General features: G+C 38.6%; 1 protein-coding gene, 1 long non-coding RNA gene and 1 pseudogene across 2 annotated transcripts in view; 1 reads left to right on the top strand and 2 right to left on the bottom strand.

Annotated features, from left to right (window-relative positions):
- Positions 1-6,631: 6,631 nt before the first annotated feature.
- Positions 6,632-19,809, bottom strand: LOC125173768 (uncharacterized). Its single transcript, XR_007155146.1, has 3 exons — positions 19,702-19,809; positions 10,311-10,394; positions 6,632-6,753 (listed from the first exon to the last, which is right to left on the bottom strand). It is a non-coding gene; the product is annotated as an uncharacterized LOC125173768 (long non-coding RNA).
- LOC125174120 (uncharacterized) lies at positions 15,089-15,255 on the bottom strand (annotated as a pseudogene).
- A 26-nt stretch (positions 19,810-19,835) lies between the features above and the next one.
- The window catches only part of AGPS (alkylglycerone phosphate synthase), a 143,602-nt gene continuing 138,772 nt past the window's right edge, over positions 19,836-24,665 (top strand). The window contains exon 1 of the mRNA XM_047873320.1: positions 19,836-20,182. Coding sequence (XP_047729276.1) covers positions 19,923-20,182 — 260 coding nt within the window. The 5' untranslated portion in view covers positions 19,836-19,922. The remainder of the gene's footprint in view (positions 20,183-24,665) is intronic.

The following is a 24,665-nucleotide window of genomic DNA, read 5'->3' as shown; positions in this document are numbered from 1 at the left end:
TGATTATACCTCAAGTGGCTGTGTTATCTTTATGCCCGTATTTGTAGGAAACTGTGAGATAGCTTTGTGTTCTCTTTCTACTTTCTCTGTGTGCCAGTAACTTGGTGTGTACAATCTTGAACGATTGCCTTTAGGTGGTAACTTTTAAGTCCAAAATCAACATGTCTGGAAATTAGACTTATGGTTTTCACCCAAACTTGATCTTCCTTTTGTGGTCTGTCAATTCATTTCTCAGTAGAGTAGGCTTGATATTTGCTCAATTTTATATAGCAAGAGCCATATTTCCAAAATTTCCCTTATAAGCCTAGATTTCTCCAATTCCCTCAATTGGAATGAATCGCTCTCTTACCTCTGTACCTTGGAGCCCTTTGCTCAGATCTATAGGAGAGCAAACCGAATTGTATCTACTGGTGGTCACTTCTGAGGATGTGTGCATCTCTTCTCAAAGAGCCTGCAAGACATAACCTATCTTTTCTCTGCCCTGTTATCTAGGTCCTAGTATAGCAAGTGGGGGAGCTGGTGGGATGGGCTGGAGTGTCACAGGTTATAGGAATTAGTCTCTAGTAAAGCTTGTTCCTCAACTTAGCTAGGCTCTCAAATGTGTCCTTAGGAAGAACTCTCCCCCATTCTTCTCTGCAGGTATTCCGATTGTGAGTATGCTGTTCTTTAGACATCCCTACCTGCCACTCCCTGGCTTACTCTCAGGAAATAGCCTTGCCTTCATTCTGAAAATTGAGAACACTGAGGAAAAACTTCCTTCCTAGACAGTACTCGTTAGGCCAGAGATTTTTTTTTTTTTTTTTTTTTTTACCCAACTGTGCATCTTTACTATATGATGAGATGCCTTTTCTCTCTCTCTGTACTGTAATTTCTTCATCTGTAAAATTGAGATAATATTAGTGCCTTTTCTAAATGGTTATTTTAAGGATTGAATGAGACAACCTATCTAAACTACTTAGCACAGTGCCCGGCACAGTGAATATTAATTAATGTTGCTACTAATAACTTTCTTTCTTACCACCTACAACTTTTTCTCTTAGCCCATCTTTTCTTCTTTTTTTCTCTTTCTATCTGGGGCTAATTCCACCTCACCTGTGATTTGTTCCCTACTCTGTCTTCTCAGCTATGAAGCACCTCTCACCCCACTTCCCTGTTTCTTAATCTTTCCTCTCTATTGACTTCTCCCTCCACATACAAAGAGGTTCCAATTTCTTCATCATAAAATAACCCTCCTTCAATGCTGCAACTCTTTCCCCTCCCTGTATTACTCCCAACCTTTTCCAGCCAATTTTCTCAAAAGGCCAGTCTACACCTACTGTCTCTACTTCCTGACAGTCTCAATTCACTGCAATCCCAATTCCTTCCATTTCCTTGATAACACTCTTGCCAATGTCCCTAATAACCTCATGATTGCTAAATCTGGGGGCATTCTAATGTCTTCCTCTGGAGTTCTGATGTTTCTGGTCAACCCATTTTTGAAATTCTCTCTTCTCCCTCTGCTTCTGTTTTTCCGCTTTGTTTGGGATTTGCACATCCCTGGCCAGTTCACCTTAGTCTCCCTGTGGGCCACTCTTTTTCTACTCCATGTTTAAATGGAGTATCTTCCTTGTTCTTGGTCCCCGTCCTCTGTTCTCCCTCCATTCCTCAGTGACCTCACCTATCTAGAGGTCTCAGCCACTACTTTTCTCCTGATGACTGGAACATCTCTATTTCACATCTGAGGTTCTCTACAGGTTTCTTTACCACATGACTCCTCTAAGACATCAGTGTGCTAATAAGCTTTGTGGCTCTTTGGCAGAGGGAATGACAGTGTCCAGGGTTTCTCATTTATTTGACCATGAAAACTTGTTTTTTCTTTCTTTCTTTCTTTCTTTCTTTCTTTCTTTCTTTCTTTCTTTCCTTCCTTCCTTCCTTCCTTCCTTCCTTCCTTCCTTCCTTCCTTTCTTTCTTGGAGAGTCTTGCAGACTAGTGCTATGGGAAGCACACTTTGAATGATGTTTCATTCCTTACTATTCCCAGTCTGATTTATCGGTGCTTTCCTCTGGGTGCCCATAGGCATTTGCACACATTCTATTCTATCCTCACCACACTGTACTTCTTGGACTCTCCCACCAGCAACTTGAAGGCAAGACTTGTATCTCTTTGTATCCATTGCACAGTGCCTGGCACACAGTTTGCATGAAAATACCTGATGAGTGAATGATGCAGGAATGGATGGTAACATACCTCTTCCTCCTGTAGCACAGAATATTATACAGCACATTGAAGGTGATACTAATTGGGCAGTACTTGATCCTGAGGGTTGGTCTTGGATGAGTCTTGTGTTAAAGGCTATAGCAGCTGAAAGAAAATATGAGACAAACTCTCTTTCCTCAAGGAAGGCAAAATAAATTCAAATAAAGCCATGTGAAAATATTTAAGGGTTAATCTGTATGGATGTAAGTATTATGGGTACTCTGAATTTGTAGAGGTCACTGAAGTCTGGAGAAGTCAGAGTTGCTAAAGGGTTTTATATATGGCACCTTAGTAAGATTCTTCTGGCAGTAATGTAGGTAAGAATAATTAAAAAGTGGGCACCTGGAGAAAGTTATAATGACCAGGAGTGAGGAGATGTGGCCCAGCATAAATTGTGGTGGTGGGAATAGTGAAGAAAAGGCAATTCCTTTGCTGCTATAACTTGGTGATGGTCAGAATGGAAGTGGAAGGACTGGAGACAAGTAAAAGATGGTTTTCAGGTTTCTATCTGAGCCTGAGAAGAACAGTGGCAGCACCAGCAGATTTGAAGAAATTATTTATTGCGGGTGCAGCCAATGCATGCACTTGGAAGTTGCAACTCTAGAATATAGTGAGAAGACTGTAAAACTAATTACTATGCAAGGTATAGACCATACAGAGATTGTAAATGTAACGAGTATATCCAAGAAGTGAGCTGACATCACTGACTTGATAAGGTCTGCAGAAAATAATGACTAATAGCTGGCAAAAATTTCAGACCAGGCTTGCTAAAAATGTTATGCATGACAAACCATGAAAACAGTAATGAGAAAACAGTTCATGATTTCACATAAGCAAGCAGTAATCCATTTTGTGATCCACTAATCTTGCTGTTTGCTGCAAGTTCTCTGTCTCCCCAGCCAGGAGAGAGATTAATAGAACAAAACATGTCTTGACTGGATATGTCTTCAAAATACTTGGTATTTCCATGATAATTCAGTACAATGAAATCTGCTGGCACTGTAAGTTAAAACTTAACAGAACTACTCGAGTAAATTAATGAAACAAAACCCAGCATGTTTTAAAGCCCAAGACACAGGTTGAAAGCAACGCAAGTGAGGTCTGGCTTTGCTGGAAACTCAGACTTTCAGAGTCCTGAATTGAACCTTATTAACTCTGACTTTGCGCTTTTCATCTAAGCTTCTTTTTCATCGTTTGTTGAACACCCCCAGCATGCTTACACCCACTAAGAGCATGCCAAGGATGCAGTCCTGGAAGGTCACTTTCTAAAAAAAAAAATGGAAAAATGTACAAAGATGGTTCTTTCCTGGATTAAAAAAAAAAGCTGAAAGAGGATAGTGAGGATTATTCATGAAATCTAGGGTGGGAAATTTATACCTAAACTCATAAAATTTACATATAAAATCTGTCCATTTATACAAATATGACATTGTGTTCAATTCTGTCTATAATGTTGTTGCCAATTCAAGTAAAATATCAAGGGCAGAGCTGTTAATATCTCATCCTCCACCATATACAACTTTCCTATCATCTTCTCAAATGAGAAATACAGGAGTACCTTTGGAAGCATCGTGGTTCTTTCCATGTGCTGAGTTCCTTCCTTTCGTTTTTCCAACATTCTTATAAATCTGTACCCCTACCCTCCCTTCATCCTAACCAAGAAGTAATGGACTCGTTGCTTCTTCTATTCTACCATTTGTATATCATCTTTAATTCTCGTTCTTTCATGCAGGGAATGAGCTCACAAACCTTGGTCACCCATCTTGATTATGGGTTCCACGTATAGAAACACTGAATTTATGTGTACATTGAGTGTGTGCAGTAGGTTTTCTAGGTCTGTTTATAAGGGTCAGTTATGCACAACTGACTGAATTTATGGCTAAGAGAAAAAGGTTTGATTACACAGATTAAGCTTTAGTCTCATATTCAAATGTTAAGAATATGCTCCCATGACCTTCATCCAGGACATTAATAATTACACTTCAGATTGACCATTTTGGGCCTCATTCACCAAATTATTCATTAATGATCACTGTTCTTTGGGTGCTGGCCTTGGTTATTCATATCTTGAGCACTTACTCTATAGGACCTTAAAATTAAGTCAATGTATCCCAAAGGGATATAAGTAGGTGTCAGGGGAAATCATTCTATGGATGAACACACTGTATTATACAAAGTTGCAAAGAATTTCAGAACCTTTAATAAGTAAATGGGCAATGTGACTTTTCAAGGCAGCAGAATTATAGTGGGAAGTGTTTCCCAAATTTATGACAGGAGAACTATATAAACATGCTCTGTCCCCAGAAGAACTAGCATCCTACAGAATTTACACTGGGAAACCTCCAACTATCTAAATTTCCAAAGTGGCAGATCCCTGCAATCCACATTCTTTTCCCCTCTTCTGCCCAAGGGAAAAATGTAGAACATTCCATAGGCCTCTGGAAAATGCCAAATGGTTGTTTGGTGTTGGGCCAACTTTCAGTCAGGCACCAGAACCAGATGTGTAACTACCAAACTGGAATGGTCACCTATTTAATTAGTTCTAGGGGAGAATGAAGGAATCCAGACTCAATGTAGACAGTTTTATCAATACACTTGGGGTGTGTGTGTGTGTGTGTGTGTGTGTGTGTGTGTGTGTGTGTGTACTTTACAAACTGTATGGAATCTTCAACTTAAAAAATATTTTATATTAAATTTCCCATTTAGGGGCGCCTGGGTGACTCACTCAGTTAAGTGTCCCGACTTCGGTTCAGGTCATGATCTCACGGTTCATGAATTCAGGCCCCACATCAGGCTCTGTGTTGACAGAGCCTGGAGCCTGCTTCTGATTCTGTCTCCCTCTCTCTGCCCCTCTCCCACTTGCGCTCTCTCTCTGTCTCTCAAAAATAAATAAACGTTAAAAAAAAATTTTTTTTCCATTTAGCACTCTAGATACTTCAACACTCTAGCTTAAGGCTAAAGCCAAAAGCTTTGCCTAAACCAATTAGCAATTATTAGTCATAGGCTGAGAAAGGGAATGTGAAATAGAATATAAAGCTTTATTAGTTTTTCTACAATCATATTAAATATTTGTGAGCATTTGAACTGTGGCTGAAGCAGACTTACCTTTATTTTTCTCTTATTTGGATAGCCTGTTATTATGTTATAAAATGAACCCATTTGGTGTCATTTCTCTTGAAGAAGCCATTTTAATTATTATCTTAGCAAGGAATTGGTACTTTCCTGATGGGTTAATATATTATTTTATTTTATTGATTTGTTTTAGTATTATTATTTTTTTTGAGAGAGAGAGGGAGCAAGTGAGAAAGGGACAGAGAGAGGGAGAGAGAGAGAGAATCTCACAAAGGGCGGGGGGGGGGGAAGTGGGGGAGAGGGAGAGAGAGAGAGAGAGAGCATGAGAAATGGGGCTCGTGTTCACTGAAGCGGAGCTCGTACTCACCTGATGGGGGACTTGAACTCACAAACTGTGACATCGTGACCTGAGCCAAAGTCAAACGCTTAATGGACTGAGCCACCCAGGCACCCAGTTTTAGTATTTTTATGCATATCAAAACTAAAATAAACTGGGATTGTCCTTTCTCTTCTTTTTAGCGTTAATAGCCTTTTGCTAGTTTTAGGAAGCCTTGTTTATCTTCCAAGGGGTAAAATAGAATGAACACAACATGTTCTTAGGAATACTGATATTTTTACAGGACTATTAACTTTGAACAGTACTTTCATTTGCACTACTTCAACCGAATTTAACAATAGCCCAACAGGGAAACAAGATTAAGATCTCTACCCAAAAGGTAAGTACTGTGAATAAAGGTAAGGAAAAGAAGAGAGCACAAGCAGTACTCGTGGAGCTTCAATCTAGGTCTTCTGACTCAGAGTTTTGAGTTATCTCTATAAAAACACGTTTCTTTCCCTCTCTAGTATTGCCAGCTGTATAACATCAGACCCTCATGCTAAATATAATCAGCAGTTAAAAATAGACATCAGCCATTGCCACCCCTGATCCAATGTTTGCTTTCTACTCTATTTCACCAAAGCCAACTGCTGTACCTAACTAAATTATTTTAAGATTTAGAGATAAAGCAACCACCACCTAGAAACCGTTAAAAAGAAAAACAACATGGTCAATTATAATCACTTTTCCTTCTTTGTTTTGGAGAGTATGTGTGAGATTTTCCTCTCTCTTCCTCTAACATATACAATTGAAGAATGCTTTTCCTCTTTATATCCATTTTAAATTGCATCTCATTTCTTACTTATCTTTCTCTCATTTTTTTTTAATAAAATGAAAACCATCCTTCATGTTACTCAGGCAGCTCAGCCTCAAGGAGTCTTGTCTAGGTATCAGAGAAAATTACCTAAAATATAACTGACTTTACAATTAGGTTTTATTAAATGAAAAAACAAGGAAAAGAGTTTTAATGGGTTGACAATAGTTTTGAAGTCATAAGATGAAGGAAAATTTGCATATATCCATTTCGATTCCTCTGGAAGTCTTTGGGGAGCTCTGTCCTTAGGCAGAACCTGGATAAGAGAACAGGACTGATCTTAGATGTAGGTATGTTCTACCTGACCTCTTAACACCCTCCTAGGTGTCTGTGTGCTTGTGGTATCTCTATTTCTGACCTATCAAAATTTGCTGTTAGGAAGAATCTGATATTAACCACTTATTCTCTGGTAAGATGTTACCTAGCTTATTCGAGGGTTCTCTTTCATGTTTGTTTAAAACAAGATTTGTTTCCTACGCTACCCTCATTGTCACTTCACACACACACACACACACACACACACACACACACACACACACACAAATCATATAGAATAAACTTCTACCTATGGTTAAGGATAAGCCAGTCTGTGGGAGTTCTTCAAAAATAAACACATGAGAAAGGAATTGGACCTACTGCTATGATCAACAACACTGTTTTTCCCTGGGAAAAAGTGTCTGCTAAAGTGAACCTAAGAGGAAAACCCAAATAATTTGGCTGCATAAACATAGTTATGCATACAGTATAAATCAGAGAGGAGAGTCTTTTCATCCTAAACTATTTAATTCTCTGTTAAAGAATAAAAAGTATTTCATGGGGGGGGGGGGATGTAGTGAATACCTTATTCTTAGAGTGGTACCAAAAAACACCAAAAAACCAAAACAAACAACAACAGAAACCCCAAATCTCCTGTAAAGAGATACCAATGAATTACCCTGACAGGAAGAAAATATCTTCAATATACAACAATATACAACAATATAATTCCACATGTTCTGATAACATCAAGAGGACTCAAAAAGGAATCTGTACCTCAGAATTGTAGGATATTGCGAGAACCATTGGACTGGGAGGAGATAATGATTAACAGTGACTATTAGATTCAGAATGAATAGTCATATGCATCAAACTCATTCCATTAAAAAGAGTTAATTATTCAAATGATTGTAAAAATGATTAAGTCTCTTTTACCAATGAATAAAATTATCATAAAACCTATTTCTTTCATGATAACTATTATGAAAGTGAGAAGATGTCACTCATCTGTCCATTTTTCTTCTACTATAGTTAAATAATCGTTCTTTGATTTGCACAGTTTATCAATTTTAGAGTTACTTTTGAGTATTAGTTTTTATTTTTTTTTTTTTAGAGAAAGAGAGTGTGTGTGAGCAGGGAGAGGGGCAGAGGGAGAGAGAGACAGAAACAGGGAGAGAGAATCTCAAGCAGGTTCCACCCGCAGTGCAGAGCCCAAGGCAGGGCTCGATCCCACAGTCCTGGGATCATGACCTGAGCCAAAATCAAAGTCGGATGCTCAACCAAATGAGCCACCCAGGAGCTCCTAGTTTGTTTGTTTGTTTTTAAAGATTTTTACTTTTTTAATGTTTGTTTATTTATTTTTGAGAGGGAGAGAGAGAGAGAGAGAGAGAGAGAGAGAGAGAGAATGAATCCCAAAGCAGGCTCTGCACTGACAGTGGGGCTTGAACTCACGAATAGCAAGATCATGACCTGAGCCAAAACCAAGAGTGGGACACTCAACCAACTCTTGGTGCCCCAAGACTTTTGTCTTGCCCCAAGACAAGGTAATTTTAATAATCCCATTTCAAAGCTTGGAAGCAGAAATTTACCTGTTGTCCTTATGGACTTGTTCTAAGAAAAATGTGCCTTAGCTGAAATATATTTTTATTTTAAAGCAAGTTATGTAACCTATATATATATTTTTTTTTTAAATTTTTTTTCAACGTTTTTTATTTATTTTTGGGACAGAGAGAGGCAGAGCATGAACAGGGGTGGGGCAGAGAGAGAGGGAGACACAGAATCGGAAACAGGCTCCAGGCTCTGAGCCATCAGCCCAGAGCCTGACGCGGGGCTCGAACTCCCCGACCGCGAGATCGTGACCTGGCTGAAGTCGGACGCTTAACCGACTGCGCCACCCAGGCGCCCCATGTAACCTATATTTTATGAATTCCTGTAAGGCAAAATGAAATTTTCACATATTTTATGGTGGCTTTATGTATTCATATCTGTAATTCTGGGTTTCTGAAATTTTTTCCTGCATTTTAAGATCATAGATTGGTTATAATAAATAAACTCCCTCAATGATGGAGTAGTCTTTAGAAAATCACGGATAGAACTTGGGATGCTGACTACAAATGTACTTGTAGCTAAGTAGCCAAAGGGCAAATCAGTGGGCACTTCTTCAGATACTGAAGGCTGATTTCCCTGACCTGTTAAAATTACCATCCAAAACTAGCATACAAAGTAGCTCATTCACTGAAATATCTTCACCTCCCTTAGGCTGATGCAGGGCCTAGATGTCTTCATGATTATTATTACATCTGGTGTCATGTTTTTCCAGCTGGTGCACTGTCTCCCTATAGGAGGGTTCTTGATGTTCACTCCTCTACCAGCCTCCTGCTTGCTCTCTGGAGGCTCACCCTATGACCCTATTCTACATAGGCAACCTCTTCTAACCTCAACTGTGATTAAATAGATGGACTTAAAAGCTGCTTACGAACCATATGGCTCGCCATAAAAATAAAGGGCCAGAACTGACTACAATTAAAATTTCAGTCATGTGAGTTTCAACTCTACCCTATCCTCAACCACACATAAGCAATTACTTTTGATCCAGTAGCTTTGGCCATTTTCTTTCTTTTTCTTCCTATCCTTTTTCTTTTTTTTTTTTTTTTTTAAGAAATAAGAAATGAATCACCATCTTCTGATATTTAAATCCCTTCAAAAGGAAAATGGGAAATTATCTAACATTTCAAATGCACCATTATTTTGCACACCAGCTTAAAACAAGCTGGATCAGAGGATACATTTGAGGACTATATTCAGAGGGTCAGACAATGTCCTTAAAGAGTGTATTTTAAAGAGGTTGCCCTTTAGGGGCGCCTGGGTGGCTCAGTCGGTTGAGTGTCTGACTCTGATCTCAGGCTCAGCGATTGTCATGATCTCATGGTTGCTGAGTTTGAGCCCTGTGCTGATAGAAGGCAGACCCTGCTTGGGATTCTCTCTCTCTCTTTCTGCCCCTCTCTTGCACGAGTGTGCTCCCTCTCACAATAAATAAAGAAAACATTTTAAAAAGTCCTCCTTTAACAGAATTAGTTGGCCTCCAAACAACCATCCTCACATTTGTGCCTTGCAGTCTATTGGTGGTTCTACTGAGGGCTCTATTTTGAGGTGTGTTTCCTGACTTCATTTCTCTTAGGGGGATCTCTTGACATTAGCTTTGGTTATCTTCCCATGACTTTTTCTCATTTTACTGGACCTGAATACTTTGTGTCCAAACTTCTTTTTAACTCTGATTATATTGACTTAAGTTGAAAAACAAAAGAGAAAAGATGGTTTTAAAAGAAAGAAAAAAATACAAAGAGGGTTGTTAAAAAATTAGGAACAAAAAATAAGAGCATGAAGAAGCTACCAAATATCTTTGTTTGAAAATACAGTCATTTAATACGTCAACATTTTAAAAAGCAGATTTCAAAAACAGATAGTGCTCTTTTAAAAGCATATTAGAGGTGCAGTGGAATCACCGCATGGGTAGTTAGAAGATCATTTTAAGTATTTGGTTCAAAGTAGCTTCCATACCTCTTCAGGCTTCAAGAAGATGTGATTGCTGGTGTCGGGAGGTAGTGCCATGGTTCAGTAAGACTAGAGGGAAAACTTCTTTAACTGTAAAAGGGTAAGGAAAGGATGACCATTAGAGATGTGTACATCCCTAATACACTCACAGTAGCTTTCTTACAGAATAACCTAAGGCAGTGGGGGGTAAAGATGGCTTCCCCTTTCAGGAAAGAAAATAATGGGACAGGGTTGAGTAGAGAGTGAGAGCTGAGGGACACATATAGAGGGGTAACCAGGAAAATTATTTCCACTATAAGTTCTTCTGAATATGGAGTAGGGACTCCTAAAAAAGTATACAATCCTGAAGCAGCCAAAGGTAACTTAGCTGAGTTACAGGTGCCTGGAAACCACTGACTTTTGCCACAATAGCCTCAAACCTGGCTCTCTTTGGGGTTCTGGAGGAGTGTTAGTGCACTCAAAGACTTACTTCATTTCTTTATCCCCAAAGAATATATTTGAGCAATGGAAAAAAAACAATTCCCACCATACCTGAATTACAACAGAAAAGACTTTCCTTTGATAATGTCTCTTGCTCCTGGGTGCTTAACTGCTATTGTTCATACACACAAATGGGCTAATGAGAAAGGCTTAAGAAACCTGCAAGTATGAAAAGGTCAAATGCTAGAATTTGCAAATCAACAATTTCCGATGTCCAAGCTATGATCTCTGCAGCTTTAGAAAAAAAATACCTTGGGAACAATAGGCCCAGGACGCCCTTACTACTGATCTAAATGCAATGATCAAAATAACTGCATAAGCCTAAAATTAGGATTGAGCCTGAATTTACAAGGTAAATCAATAATTTAATTAATCAAATTAATGATTAACTAATAAATCACATTAGTCACAAAGTCACATTAAATTAATTTACCCCGGTTATAAGAATTAGGTTTCTTTTAAGTTTTATTTTTATTTATTTTTGAGAAAGATACAAAGAGCAAGTGGGGGAGGGGCAAAGGGAGAAGGAGACAGAATCCTAAGCAGGCTCCACACTATCAGCACAGAGCTGGATGTGAGGCTCAAACTCACGAACCATGAGATCATGACCCGAGCCCAAATCAAGAGTTGGACACTTAACTGACTGAGCCACCCAGGTGCCCCATAAGAAATAAGTTTCTGCTCACACATGAATTGGATGTCAAAATTTGATTTTAAAATGTAGGAATCACTTTCAAAATGTTATTGTATGAAATTTAAAAATATATATTTCATATGGAATGTATCAAAATATAAAATTATGACTTAAATATTTTTGACAACTTTGTTTTACCAACAGTGGCACTGCATATTACTTTATGGCAATAGAACTACTTCTCACATCCAGTTGTCTAGGGCTTACCCAGCAAAGATTTTAGCAGACATCTATAGAAATACTGTACTTCAGAACAGCAGTTCTTAAGATGTGGTCTGGAAACCCTTGTGAGTCCCTGAAACACTTGCAGGGCCAAAACTATTTTCATAGTAAGACTAAGATGTTATTTGTCTTTTTCACTCTCACTGTCTCACAACGGTAGAGTTTTCCAATAATTACATGGCATAGGATATCTCAATGGATAGAATTCAGAAGCAGATAGGAAAATCCAGCTGTCTTCTATTAAGCTAGGTATTAAAGAAATTTGCAAAAATGTAAAAGAATGCCATTCTCAGGTTTTTTTTTCTGGGAAATACAGTTATTTTTAATAAAAGTATTTCATTTAGACTCATGCATATTGGTTTATCATAAAATAATCAATATTTTAAATATTTTTTCAATTGTAATATCTAATATGGTATAAGTAGATAGGTAGGTAGATATAAATATAAACACAAGGGGCACCTGGGTAGCTCAGTTGGTTAAGTCCGACTTTGGCTCAGGTCATGATCTTACAGTTCATGAGTTCAAGCCTCACATCAGGCTCTGTGCTGACAGTCTGGAGCCTGCTTCGGATTCTGTGTCTCCCTCTCTCTGTCTGCCCCTCCCCTGCTTGTGCTTGCTTGCTCTCTCTCTCTCTCAAAAATAAATAAACATTTAAAAATATACATATAAACAAAAACTCTTGGGGGGATATCAATTTTAAAGATCATAAAAAAATCCTAGATACTTTACTTAAAAACTTAAAATTTTAAAAGTTGATTGCTTTAGAGCATTAATTGATAACTATCAGATTTTAATTTTATATGTACCCAAGAAAATAATTATTTTATTCATTTACTTATGTTTTGCCAATTAAAAAAATTAAATCCAAGGTAGTTAATATATAGTATAATAATAATGGTTTCAGGAGTAGAATTTAGTGATTAATCACTTATATATAATACCCAGTGCTCATCCCAACAAGTGCCTTCCTTATTGCCTGTCACCCATTCAGCCAAAGAAAATAATTATTTTAAAGTGATTTTGACTTTGGTTTCCAAAATGTTTGCACACTTATTATTTTACAACAAATCTGAGAGGTAGGCAGGTTAAAAATTACTCCTACCTGTAATATGAAGAAATCAAGAAACAGAATTTTAGATTGCATAGTAAGATAAATAACTTCATTCATTCAGAGGAGTAAGAGAACATAAAGTACTTTCAACTCTACCCTAATGATTTGGCTTGTTAAGTCAGTTTCTCCTTAACCTGTTTAACGAGATTGTGACATCCTGAAAAGTATTGCAACATACATGGAACCACTGGAAGCCTATTTCACATTAAATATTGTCACTTCCTGAGCTAAGTCAGTCTCCTTTAATGGAGCAGACAGCTAACCATAGCCCAGTGCTTTCCTGTCATTCAGAAACATTGTTAACCTCTTTTGTAGTTCTTTAGGTCTTCATCATTTGCTGGTACATTTCTTACAACTGCCAACACGTCTTCAGGTATACCCAGTAGGCTGACTTCCACTTGAGAATGAATTCCAAAGTAGTAGACTTTCCCATGCTAATCCCCTGTTTAAGAACTTATAATAGCTCTCACCATATCAAGTGTTTATCTTCCACTAAGTTTTATTTTCTTTTTTTTAATTTTTTTTTTATGTTTTATTTATTTTTGAGAGAGACAGAGTGTGAGCCAGGGGAGGGGCAGAGAGAGAGGGAGACACAGAATCTGAAGCAGGCTACAGGCTCTGAGCTGTCAGCACAGAGCCCGACATGGGGCTCAAACTCGTGAGCCATGAGATCACAACCTGAGCTGAAGTCGGATGGTCAACTGACTGAACCACCCAGGTGCCCCTCTTCCACTAACTTTTCAATGCTCTGATGATTTGGTCTTATATTACCCATTCAACCTTATTTTTTCTTCCTCTCACACCTATTGTATTTTCTAGGAAGACTGTCATCCTTATACCAGCCTATCTTTCACTTCTATAATAACAATTAAAATTCACTATATTTTTGCTCATTAATCCTTTAATACCCCTGGGAAGTAGTCATTACCATTCCAGTTTTATTAGATGAGTAGCCAAGCCCAGAGATTTTAATATGACAAGCTCAAGACAACATATCTGCTCAATGATAGAGCCAATATTCAAATTCAAGTCTGTCTGGCAGTGAGGCTAGTGCTGTCAGCCATTATACCAAATATATTAGTAAGTCAATTAAACTTAAATAGGCTAAGTGACCCAATATTTTATACTCAGACTGCTTAAAAGAAATCACCTAAGCTGTTTACAGAAGACATATTTAAATATAAATAGATACAGAAAGATTAAAAGTTAAAGGATAGGGGGGCACCTGGGTGGCTCAGTTTTTTTTTTTTTTAATTTTTTTTTTCAACGTTTATTTATTTTTGGGATAGAGAGAGACAGAGCATGAACGGGGGAGGGGCAGAGACAGAGGGAGACACAGAATCAGAAACAGGCTCTAGGCTCTGAGCCATCAGCCCAGAGCCTGACGCGGGGCTCGAACTCACAGAGCGCGAGATAGTGACCTGGCTGAAGTCGGACGCTTAACCGACTGCGCCACCCAGGCGCCCCAAGCTCAGTTCTTTAAGTGTCCAGCTTTTGGTTTTGGCTCAGGTCATGATCTCACAGTTTGTGGGTTCGAGCCCTGCATTGGGCTCCATGCTGACAGTGCGGGGCCTGCTTGGAATTCTCTCTTTCTGTCTTTCTGCCCCTCCTCCATTCATGCTCTCTCTCTCTCTCTCTCTCTCTCTCTCTCTCTCATGCACTCTGTCTCTCTCTCTCTTTCTCTCTCTCAAAATGAATAAATAAACTTTAAAAAAAGTTAAAGGATAGGACCACAACACATGCTAATGTAACTAAAGTTAAGACAAAAATCATTATTAGAAACAAAAAGGGATATCTGATAATTATAAAAGGTTCAATTCATCAGGAAAACATAATTTTGACATGTCTAATATATAGTTTTAAAGTACAGAAAGCAAAGATTAGCAGCAGTACAAGGATAATTAGATAAATCCATAATAATGGTGGAAGATTTTAACATACTTCAATAACTGATAAAAATAAGTAGACAAAATACCAGTTAGGATATCAAAGATTTGAACAATACAAACGATTAGGTCAAATTTGTATTTGGGAAACAAGTACCCCAAAACAAGAGCAAATACAAATCATTCTTTTCAAAGACAAATAAAAACTACTTGAAACAAAATAATAATGAAAATACTGTTATCAAAACATGAATGAAATTAATTACTTAGAGAAAAATTCATAGCCCTAAACACATATATATCAGAAAACATACAAAAAAGGTGAAAAATCAAGGAGTAGGGCATTCATTTCAAGAAATTTAAAAAATAAAAGGTGGAGGATAGGAAACAAGAAGGAATATTTGCAGAAATTAATGAAAGAGAAAGCATACATATGATAGGATCAACAAAGTCAAAAGTTGGCCCCTTAAAAAAGTATTGGGAAAAATTTTCAATTAGCAATAATCACACCGTGGATAAACTTCATTGGCTACAATGCTGCCACCGTGTAAAGTTGGTCCTTTAAAAAGGTAATAAAACTGATAACTGTCTGGCAAACTGATAAAAAAAGAAGAGTAGAATAACTAATGTTGGGAATGAAAAGTGGGACATTACTAAAGATCTTACAGCCATTAAAATGGTAATAGGACATTCTATAAAAACTTTATGTCAATACCTTTGAAAAAGTAAATGAAGCAGATAATTTCCTACAAAAACACTGTCAAAAACTGAAACAAGTAGAACCAGAAAATATGAATAACATTAAACTATTTAATCTATAAATAAAAACCTTCCCATAAAGAAAACTCTAGGTTCAGACCATTTCTTTGGTGAATTCTAATGAACATTTAAGAAAAATAATGACCAATTTTACACAAACTCTTCCTGAGACTTATAAAACAAAGGAGCCTGGTTTCACGAGGCCAGCAAAAGCTGACCTGTTCCTATTAGAAGAATAATAGACCAACCTTACTATATACAAAATTTCAACAAAATTGTATTCAGTATTCAGTAATATATAAAAAGAGCTATACTTCATGATGAGATTGGACTTATGCTAGCACTGCACGGTTGGTTGACAGTGGAAACCTATCCATGTAATTTACTATACTAACAGAATAAAAGAGAAAAATCATTTGATCATCTCAACAGATGCAGAAAAAACGTCTGACAAAACTCAATATCCATCCATGATAAAAACTCGCAACAAACTAGGATTTGAAAAGGAATTCCTTAATCTGCTAAAAGGTTAAAAAGAAAAAAAAGAAAAACCAGCAACCCACTTTGAACAATAGTGAAATGTTGAGAGATTTTCCTTTGAAATGAGGAACAAGATAAGGATGTTACTTTCACAACTTCTATTCAACATTGTACTTGAGGTCCTAATCAGCTGGTGTAAGGCAAGACAAAGAAATATAAGGTATGAGGATTGGAAATAAATCAACTATTGTCATTAACAAATGATATAATCTTATGCAGAAGATCTAAAAGAATATATGATAGTTAAGACAGTGTGATACTAGCATAAGATAAATACATCAATGGAATAAAATACAGAGCCCAAAAATAGACTAATGTTATATGGACATCTGACTTATGACAAAGGTGGTTAATGTAGAACACTTTTCAACAAGTGGTGCTAAACCAGTTGGCTACTCACATGGAGTATGAAACTTGATCTCTACCTCATAAATAAAAATCAATTCCACCGTTTATTTATTTTTTTTGGGACAGAGAGAGACAGAGCATGAACGGGGGAGGGGCAGAGAGAGAGGGAGACACAGAATCGGAAACAGGCTCCAGGCTCCGAGCCATTAGCCCAGAGCCTGACGCGGGGCTCGAACTCACGGACCGCGAGATCGTGACCTGGCTGAAGTCGGACGCTCAACCGACTGCGCCACCCAGGCGCCCCTAAAAATCAATTCCAGGTAAACTATAGGCGTAAATGTGAAAGGAAAAATAATAAGGCTTCTAAAAGGCAACTTAGGAGATGTATCTTCATTACACATTCACAAACGATGATATCCAAATGGTCAACAAACATATAGAAAACACCCTAGATCTCATTAGTAATCAGGAAGATGTAAATCAGAACCACAATTAAGATAATACTATATAATAGCTAAAGCTATACTGACAAGAATATATAGTAGAAAATGGCAATTCTCATATGCTGCTGTGGTAGATTTTGTACAATCTCTTTGGAATACAGTTGTCATTTCATTATCTATTAAACAAATGTGTACTTGGTGACCTAGTAATACTACCCTTAAATGGATACTTAACAGAAATTCATCTACATGTCCACCTAGAGACATATGCAAAAGTGTTCATAGCAACCTTATTCACAATAGTCCCAAACTGGAAACATCTTGAATGTCCATTAATTATAAACTCTGGTATATATATTTAAAGGAATACTATGTGGCAAAGAAAACGAATGCACTACAACTACACACAATGTGGATGAATATTACAAACAGAATGTTGAGTGAAAGAAACTAGACAGAAGAGAACATACTGTAAGATTATACAAATTCAAAAAACAAGTAAGGGATGTATGCTTAATTGTTAGAACCATAAGAAAAACAAGGAAATGTATATTATAAAATTCAGGATGGTGTTTACCTCTGGCAGGTAGGGAGGGTAAAGAGATTGAGAGAGGGCATAGCAGGGATTTCCAGGATACTGGAAAAGTTCTGTTTCTTGAACTAGATGGAAGTTACATGGGTGACCAATCTGTGATAATTTATGCTTTGGTTCACTTGTCTGTTATATTTTATAATAAAAATGTATAAAAATGCAAGAATTCCTTAATTTGGGGATAACTTAGCAGCTCTGTAGGGAAGTAATGGGAATCAGTGCAGTAAAGAAATACGGTGCATGTTTCAGATGCTAATCTGTCCTATTTAGACTTTTTTTCTTCCTCATATTGGAAGAGATGTCATAAATGCAAATATAAGTCATTCCATTTAAAATTCCTCATGTTCTTGGGTTCACCATGCTCATGTGGTCTGCTCTCCATTGGGATCCATGTTATTAAGGACTAAGTCAGGACTCAGAAGGAACAGGTGTGTTGAGATGGCCCTCCTGAATGTTATACTCACTGAAGTTTTGCTTTATGTGGGAATCACAAACATCTCAATGGACCACACTTCATGTGAAGCATTCCTTCCTTAAAATAAATGTCAAGACACTCTGCTTGGCCTTTGCTCTTGTAAGGAGAGGGGGTGGGGGTGGGGGTAGGAAATACTTCACCAAGGTCACCCACATCACACTTATTTCATCCAACAGTATAATATAGTGCCCCCCCCCCACACACATATATCCCAACTCCTAATCAGCCTGGTTATGCCATGTAGATGAGGCATTGACTTATATACTTTCCATCTCATAGCACATAGTAATGAATTAGGTACATAATAGGCTCTTAACAAACGCTGTTACTGCCTGTATTTCATTACTGTATACATATTTGAAAAAAAAATCAGTTTTTCCACTGGTATATAATTTTGATTTACATCAACCTTTTCATCACCCAGGAGAAAAGACTTTTTGTTATTCTGTTGATATGTGCAAAATTTATAAATTTTGCCTCCTGAGAGTTGGTGAGAAGCATATTCATATTTTAATTTGGACAACACTGAAGAAGTCAGTTAACTATTCACTAGTGTTAGGCTAAGCTCTCTGGGAGTCAAGCAAAAATTAAGAGACCAGTCTCATTCTAAAACAATTCTGAGAAAGTTGTTGCTTATAATAGTATTTTGGCAAGAAAAATATGAATTTTGTGATTGCAAGCAAATGTGCTAGTTGGTATTTCAATGCTGTTCTAGTAACATCTAAAAAAGGTGTAAGAAGCTTGAGGATTAAAGTGGCTAAACTCTCAGACTTCAGGAGGCTTTCTCTTTCAGGCACTCAGCAATTTACTCCTTTCTGTTTTCTTAGCTCCTAATCCAATCTGAAATAGCCAATGGAGAAAAGTAGCAGCTACACAAGAGTGGGGCTCAGTGATTCTAGAGCTAGACTGGATATTTAATGCTGAACTATCTCTTAAGATCTGGAAAGCTGGCATTCAAATCAAGTCCTTCTCATTGTTGCCTGCATTTTTCAGAACCATTAAATAGTTCTTTTGTATTAGTCCAATTAACTCCTGGAATGTCTTTCATAGAGTCTGTGTTATAAAGGTGATTATTTGGAAAGGTGACTTTATTGGGCTTGGAAAGCTTATGACAACCCTTTTTCTTACCGTTCCCAAGACTCATTTTTGAATTGCACATTATGTAATAAGGTATTTTATTTCTATGGTTAGGTCTTTAAGGTGCCTTATAAAGAGTCTACCTAATCCACTGGCTGAAGATGGTTGTGGAGCACTGCCTTTTAAGATCCTCCTATTTTCACCAAGTGCCATTCTCCATAAAGTTAATTTGTAGACAAGCAAGAAGTTCTAAGAACAACTGGTAGGTAATTCTATCTGTAGCAATAAAAAACTTTGCCTCCAATAAGGTAAATAAGGGAGTAGCATTCAGTAATGAAAGAGAATCTCCGTTGCAACTCAGCTTTACGCCCTCAGGCAAGTTCATGTCTCTGAGCCTCCGTTTTTTCAACTGTAAAATGGAAATTACATGAGAATCTCCAGGCGCGAAGTAGGCGATGAGAAAATGATAGCTATTTTCTCAAATGGTTACAGACAACGAGTCAGTTTCAAGTTACTTTAGTGACGCTGCTGGGAGGGGAACATAGGGGAGCAGCAGGAGCTCCTTCAGGAAAAGGATGGCCCTACTTAAGTTGTCAGGTCCAGCAGCACCCTGGTCCTAGGCGTCTGCCCCAGAAACCTACTCCAGAGGCCAAGGGGACACCCAACGACACCACCCAGGGTATTTGGACACCTCGCGGACACTTGTGGTTGGGATTCTGGTCCAGCCCAACTAAGTCTGAGCCAATCCGGGTGCAGCTCAAACTCACCTGCTTGGCAGGTGCTCGCCGTCCGAGGCGTGACCGCGGAGGGCGGGCGGATGTGGTGGGCGGGAGCAGAGAATGTGAAGCTCCCGGCGCATGGCACCCACCGCCCAGTCGCCGCGGTGGCTGCCGGGATGCGCCGCAGCGAATGGTCGCGCCGGGCCGCCGCTCTAACTGACCTTTCACCCGCGCCCAGCGGTCCCGGGCGGCGGCACAAGGCGGAAGCCATGGCGGAGGCGGCGGCTGCAGCGGGCGGGACGGGCGTGGGCACAGGCTGCTGTTCTGCAGCGGACCGGGACCGAGACCCGGACCCGGATCGAGACCGTGCCGGGCGGAGGCTCCGGGTTCTCTCCGGTCATCTGCTGGGCCGGCCCCAGGAGGCTGTGAGTACCAATGAGTGCAAAGCGCGGAGAGCCGCGTCGGCGGCCACGGCGGCTCCCACTGCCACTCCCGCCGCGCAGGAGTCGGGCACCATCCCCAAGAAACGGTGAGTAGCGGCTCTGTGGCGCTGGTTGGCGGCGGGGGACCAGGCCAGGCCTGTGCTGCGGGAGGACATGGGCAAGGTGGAAAGGGAAGTGACACGGGTGGGAGGAAGGCACCCTGTTCGCTGAAAGTGAAGACCCATCTCTGGAAGGAGTGGACGAGACCCTGGACCCTGGCAGGAAGGGGGAGGGATGGAATGGTGGGTTTTGGTCACTATTTGAGAATAACAAATATGAAGAACTCTCACTGGGGAAGGCTTTAAGGGGACCATTTTTCTTGGATTCTTATTGAATGCTAGGAATTCATTATCTTGAATTAATACTTGGGAGATAAGGTCTTCCATTGGATAGAAAGGATTCTATTATGATCTTCCAAGAAGATTTGAGTTTGTACTAGATGATGAATCTCTTCTAATTTACGCAAGTCTCGATGCGGTGCGGGGAGAAGTGATGGTTTTTAGAAGAAGGTGCTGACCGGTTTGCAAGGGGCAGGTTTCCACTTGCTCAGGGGCATGGTCTTTGAGTTTGAGGGAGGAAAGGGATGGGCAAGAAGCAAAAGACTTGACACTAGTTACTGATTTAGGCGGTGGTGCTAGCTACTGAGCTCTGGTGTAACCAGAAGCTGAAAGACCCTTGCCTGTGGATGAGGATGTTTTTAGGAGATCTTGACTTCCTGTTTTTTTGGAGAAATCTTAAGTGCTGATGGAAGCTACTAGGAAAAACTTTTCTGAGATGTGGCTTTGTCAGGTGGATGAACTTCGAGAGTGAAAAAAAGTGTTGCTAATGTTTAATGTGTTCTGTCAATGTGCCAGAAACCATGTTAAGTCAGTTATTTCTTTTACTCCTTTCCAAAGTCTGAGGTAGGTACAGTTATTATCTACAGATGAAGAAATAAAACAGATTTAGAAGCCTGCTGCAGATGTACAGGTTAGAATTCCAAAGCACATCATATTAACTTTAGGGCTAAGTTCTTAACCTTCACTATGGTGAATTCATTCACTAATTCCACATTCATGAGCCCTTCCTCTGCTACATGCAAAATACAGTATTTATTTAAGGAACTAATAGCCTGTGATAAGATATTTAGCTGATAACCATAGCAAATGGTCAGTTAACCCAGTGTTAGGTATGTATTTGTAAAGGGGAGGGGGCTTCCCAGAGTAAGAATTGAGTAAATCTTGAAGTTTGGGTTAGAAGTAACCTGCCAAAGGAGAGAAGTGTTCTTGGGAGAAAAATAGTGTGTTCACAGGTAAAGCAGTGAAAGACAGATTAGAAAACTGTTGGGAGTTCAGTATGGTAGGACAGGGTGAGAATGATAGAGGAAGAGGGCTGGTGGCCAGTCTTGTTTCCAGAATTTTATGTGGGGAAAACGTGAATGCATTTACCTTTTAGAAAGGTCACATTGGGGGCTGAATTGAAGAAGGTTAAGCAGTTTAGCATGTAATATCTGGAAAGGAAGACCTGAGTTTGAATTTCCACCACATAATTCCAGTTGCATGACATTGGACAAATCACTTCACCTTTCTTAGAGCATCAGTCCTTTGTGAAAATGAGGACAGTAGTTCCTGTTTTGCACTATTGCTGTGAGAATTCAAAAATACAGAGTTAAGTGATCAAGTGCTTAGTGCACTGTCGGTCATATAACCCTTCACCAAAATGAAATGGTAGATGCAATTTTCATGGAGTCCAAAGACAAGGAGACAAATTAGGAGACTATTATTCTGATGAGAATTACGGTGATTTCTGAACTAAGGCATAATATTGGAAGTAGGCAAGCCTGTTAAAAAAATTTTAGGACGTAAGTTTTTTATAACTTGGTTACTGAATAGTGGGGGAAGGGAGGAATCAAGGATCCCATCTTGGCATCAGGCTTCACTTGATGTTGTATTAGCCGTCATTGGGTTTAAAACTTTTTTCTTCCTAAATGGCTTCATGTATGTAACAATGGCTTCCTTTGTATGTTTCTGTACATTGATATGATGTTCACATTCTTAGAACTAAGTAGGTAGGTCAGGTGTTCCTCATAGTTGGATTTAGGGGCCTTGGTCTGCAGCAGTCAGAGAAAAATAGTAGTGTTTATAAGGCACACTGGCCTAACAAATGAGGGTTCCCATGGCTAAAGGTGACTGGTCTGTGACTACTCCTTAGAAGACACACCTGTAACCTCTTGTTGGCATAGGTTTGGTTCAGACTTAGGTGTGGCTAGTGGTAAAATCTAGTCCTGTATAACTGTTTTGAAGTTTGACTCAATATATGAGGGAACATAAAAACTTTCATTAAATGGAACATCAAAAGCTCCCTCGAAGAGTGATCTACTTAATGTATTGTTAATGGGGAACCAAGCTCTCCCTTCTACTCCCTCCTGCTTAGGTGGGCCTCAGTTTGCCAGCAGCAAAGCTGAGTCAAAAGGGAAGATAAATGGAGCAAAGAGCCAGCATGTAAATCTAATAAAGTGTGAGTGTGACTGTATGTCACTTATTTTGAAAGCATTTGGTGATGTATGTTATTTGTGTAACTCCTTCTCTCTGATTACCTTAGATGATGTCCTTGGTTGTAATTCTTCTATCTTATGACTGGTTGCCATCATGGAATTGGATGAGTGACTTCTTGAAACTTCATGTTTTCATTTCCTTTACAGGATACTCATGCATATGTTAATTTATTTAATGTTTATATAATACTTGCTTTATGACAAGTATTGTCCTAGACACTGAAAGTAGAGAGATGAATAATAATCCTTGGCCTCAAAGAATTCACAATAGTAAGGGAGATACACATTCTAGTACATTTTGAATAGAGCTACTATAAATACAGGTACAGATATAGCACAAAGGAAAGAAAGAGCAACTATCCATGGGGTCAGGGGAAGCTTTCTGGAGATGGTTTTAAAATACGGTTGAGAGTATAGCAGGTTGATTGGATGGTGAAGAGAATTCCAAGCAAAAGGAATAGCATATGGCAAAGCAAGGGGCATGAAAGTGCGTATTGTATTTAGGTAACTAAACAATTCATATTGTAGAGGTGGGAGTGAAGTAAACAGAGGAAGGCGCTGGCAGGTAATGGAAGCCTTTGGCCTGTAGGTCATCAGTCAGTTAATTCATTCACGTATTCACTCATGTGTGAATATTTCAGTGCTTACTGTGCAACATAGCAGTGAACAAAAACTCTGACTGTATGGACTTATATTTTAGTTGGAGCAGGGATAGCAAAACAAACAAGTAATATGGTATGTCAGATGGTGATAAATGTAATGAAGAAAAATGAAGCAGCGAAGGGGGTTTAGGTAATGGCAAACCCTTGAGGCAGTTAAGCTGGGAAGAGATTCAACTAGATTGGGTTTGGGTTTGCATCCAGCTGCAGTATTAAGAATGGATTGAAGAAAGATAAGGATGTACATAGGAAGACCAGTTAGGGAGCCGTTGTAGCAGTACAGATGAGAAATAATGAAGTATTAAACTGAGATGGTGGCCGTGAGAATAGAGAAGGGAGGATGGATCTGAGTTTTGGAAATTAGTGCATCAGGGGATACTTAACATTATGTGACTATATGCCAGGGGAATTTGGAGACCATGAAGATCGAAAAGGGATGATAAGAGTCCTGACAAATGTGAATATTTAAGATTGCAACCTGTTGTGCTTGTCACATTAGTCTCCTGCGAGTTGGTTCTGATTGCTTCTATCTGGGAACATATATGCTTATTATTTGAAATTACTGAGCAGAGTTTTGAGAGTGATGGTTTACTTTTGGACCTTCTCTTTTTAAGTGCACGCTACTCCATGAACAAATTCTTTTTGGTCTTGTTACTGGATGCAGTTTTAGATTCTTAAAAATCATTGTAAGTACCAATTAAGTGTGTGACATTTTTATGCCTTGGTTTTGGATTTTTTCAGTTTTTAAAACTATTGTAATGCTACGAAAAAGAGAAGAAAAAAATCCCTTGTGACATCCGTTTGTCCTCACTGTTAACGGCTTTCCCAGTTGTGGTTTGGGTTAGTCAGAACTGTTGGCAATTTTTACAGAGGTTATAAATTCTTCTGTTCAGATCAAAAGAAGATCTGATTAAGAATGCTACTAATTGTTTAATTTACTTATACTGCCATTTATAAACACAGTTCTTTAAAAAATAATGTATTATTTAACATCTACCAGAAGCCTTGGTAGGTGCTTTCCAGAAGGAAAAAGGCTGAGTTAACCTCTTCTAAATGTTTCCTAAGAACATTTTGTCATGCCAGGTTTCAACCTCTTGTGATTAGAGAGATCATGATCAAATACAGTGTCATATAGTTAAGGCATTAGTTTATATTGTACTTAATGAATTATAAAATATTGATCCTATCAAAATGCAATTCATAATTTAAGAAAATGTAATGCATGGTTTAAAAAATAGACCAACCTATTTCCTTCTGTGAGTGAATTTTGCTGTTTGATTTGTAGGAGAAAACAATGTTGAGAATAAAAGAGAAACTTCTCTTAGGTGGCAAGTATAA

The sequence above is a fragment of the Prionailurus viverrinus genome, chromosome C1, assembly GCF_022837055.1.
Source record: "Prionailurus viverrinus isolate Anna chromosome C1, UM_Priviv_1.0, whole genome shotgun sequence".
NCBI lineage: Eukaryota > Metazoa > Chordata > Mammalia > Carnivora > Felidae > Prionailurus > Prionailurus viverrinus.
The sequence above is the reverse complement of the archived record's forward strand: the minus strand, read 5'-3'. Positions and strand labels throughout refer to the sequence as shown.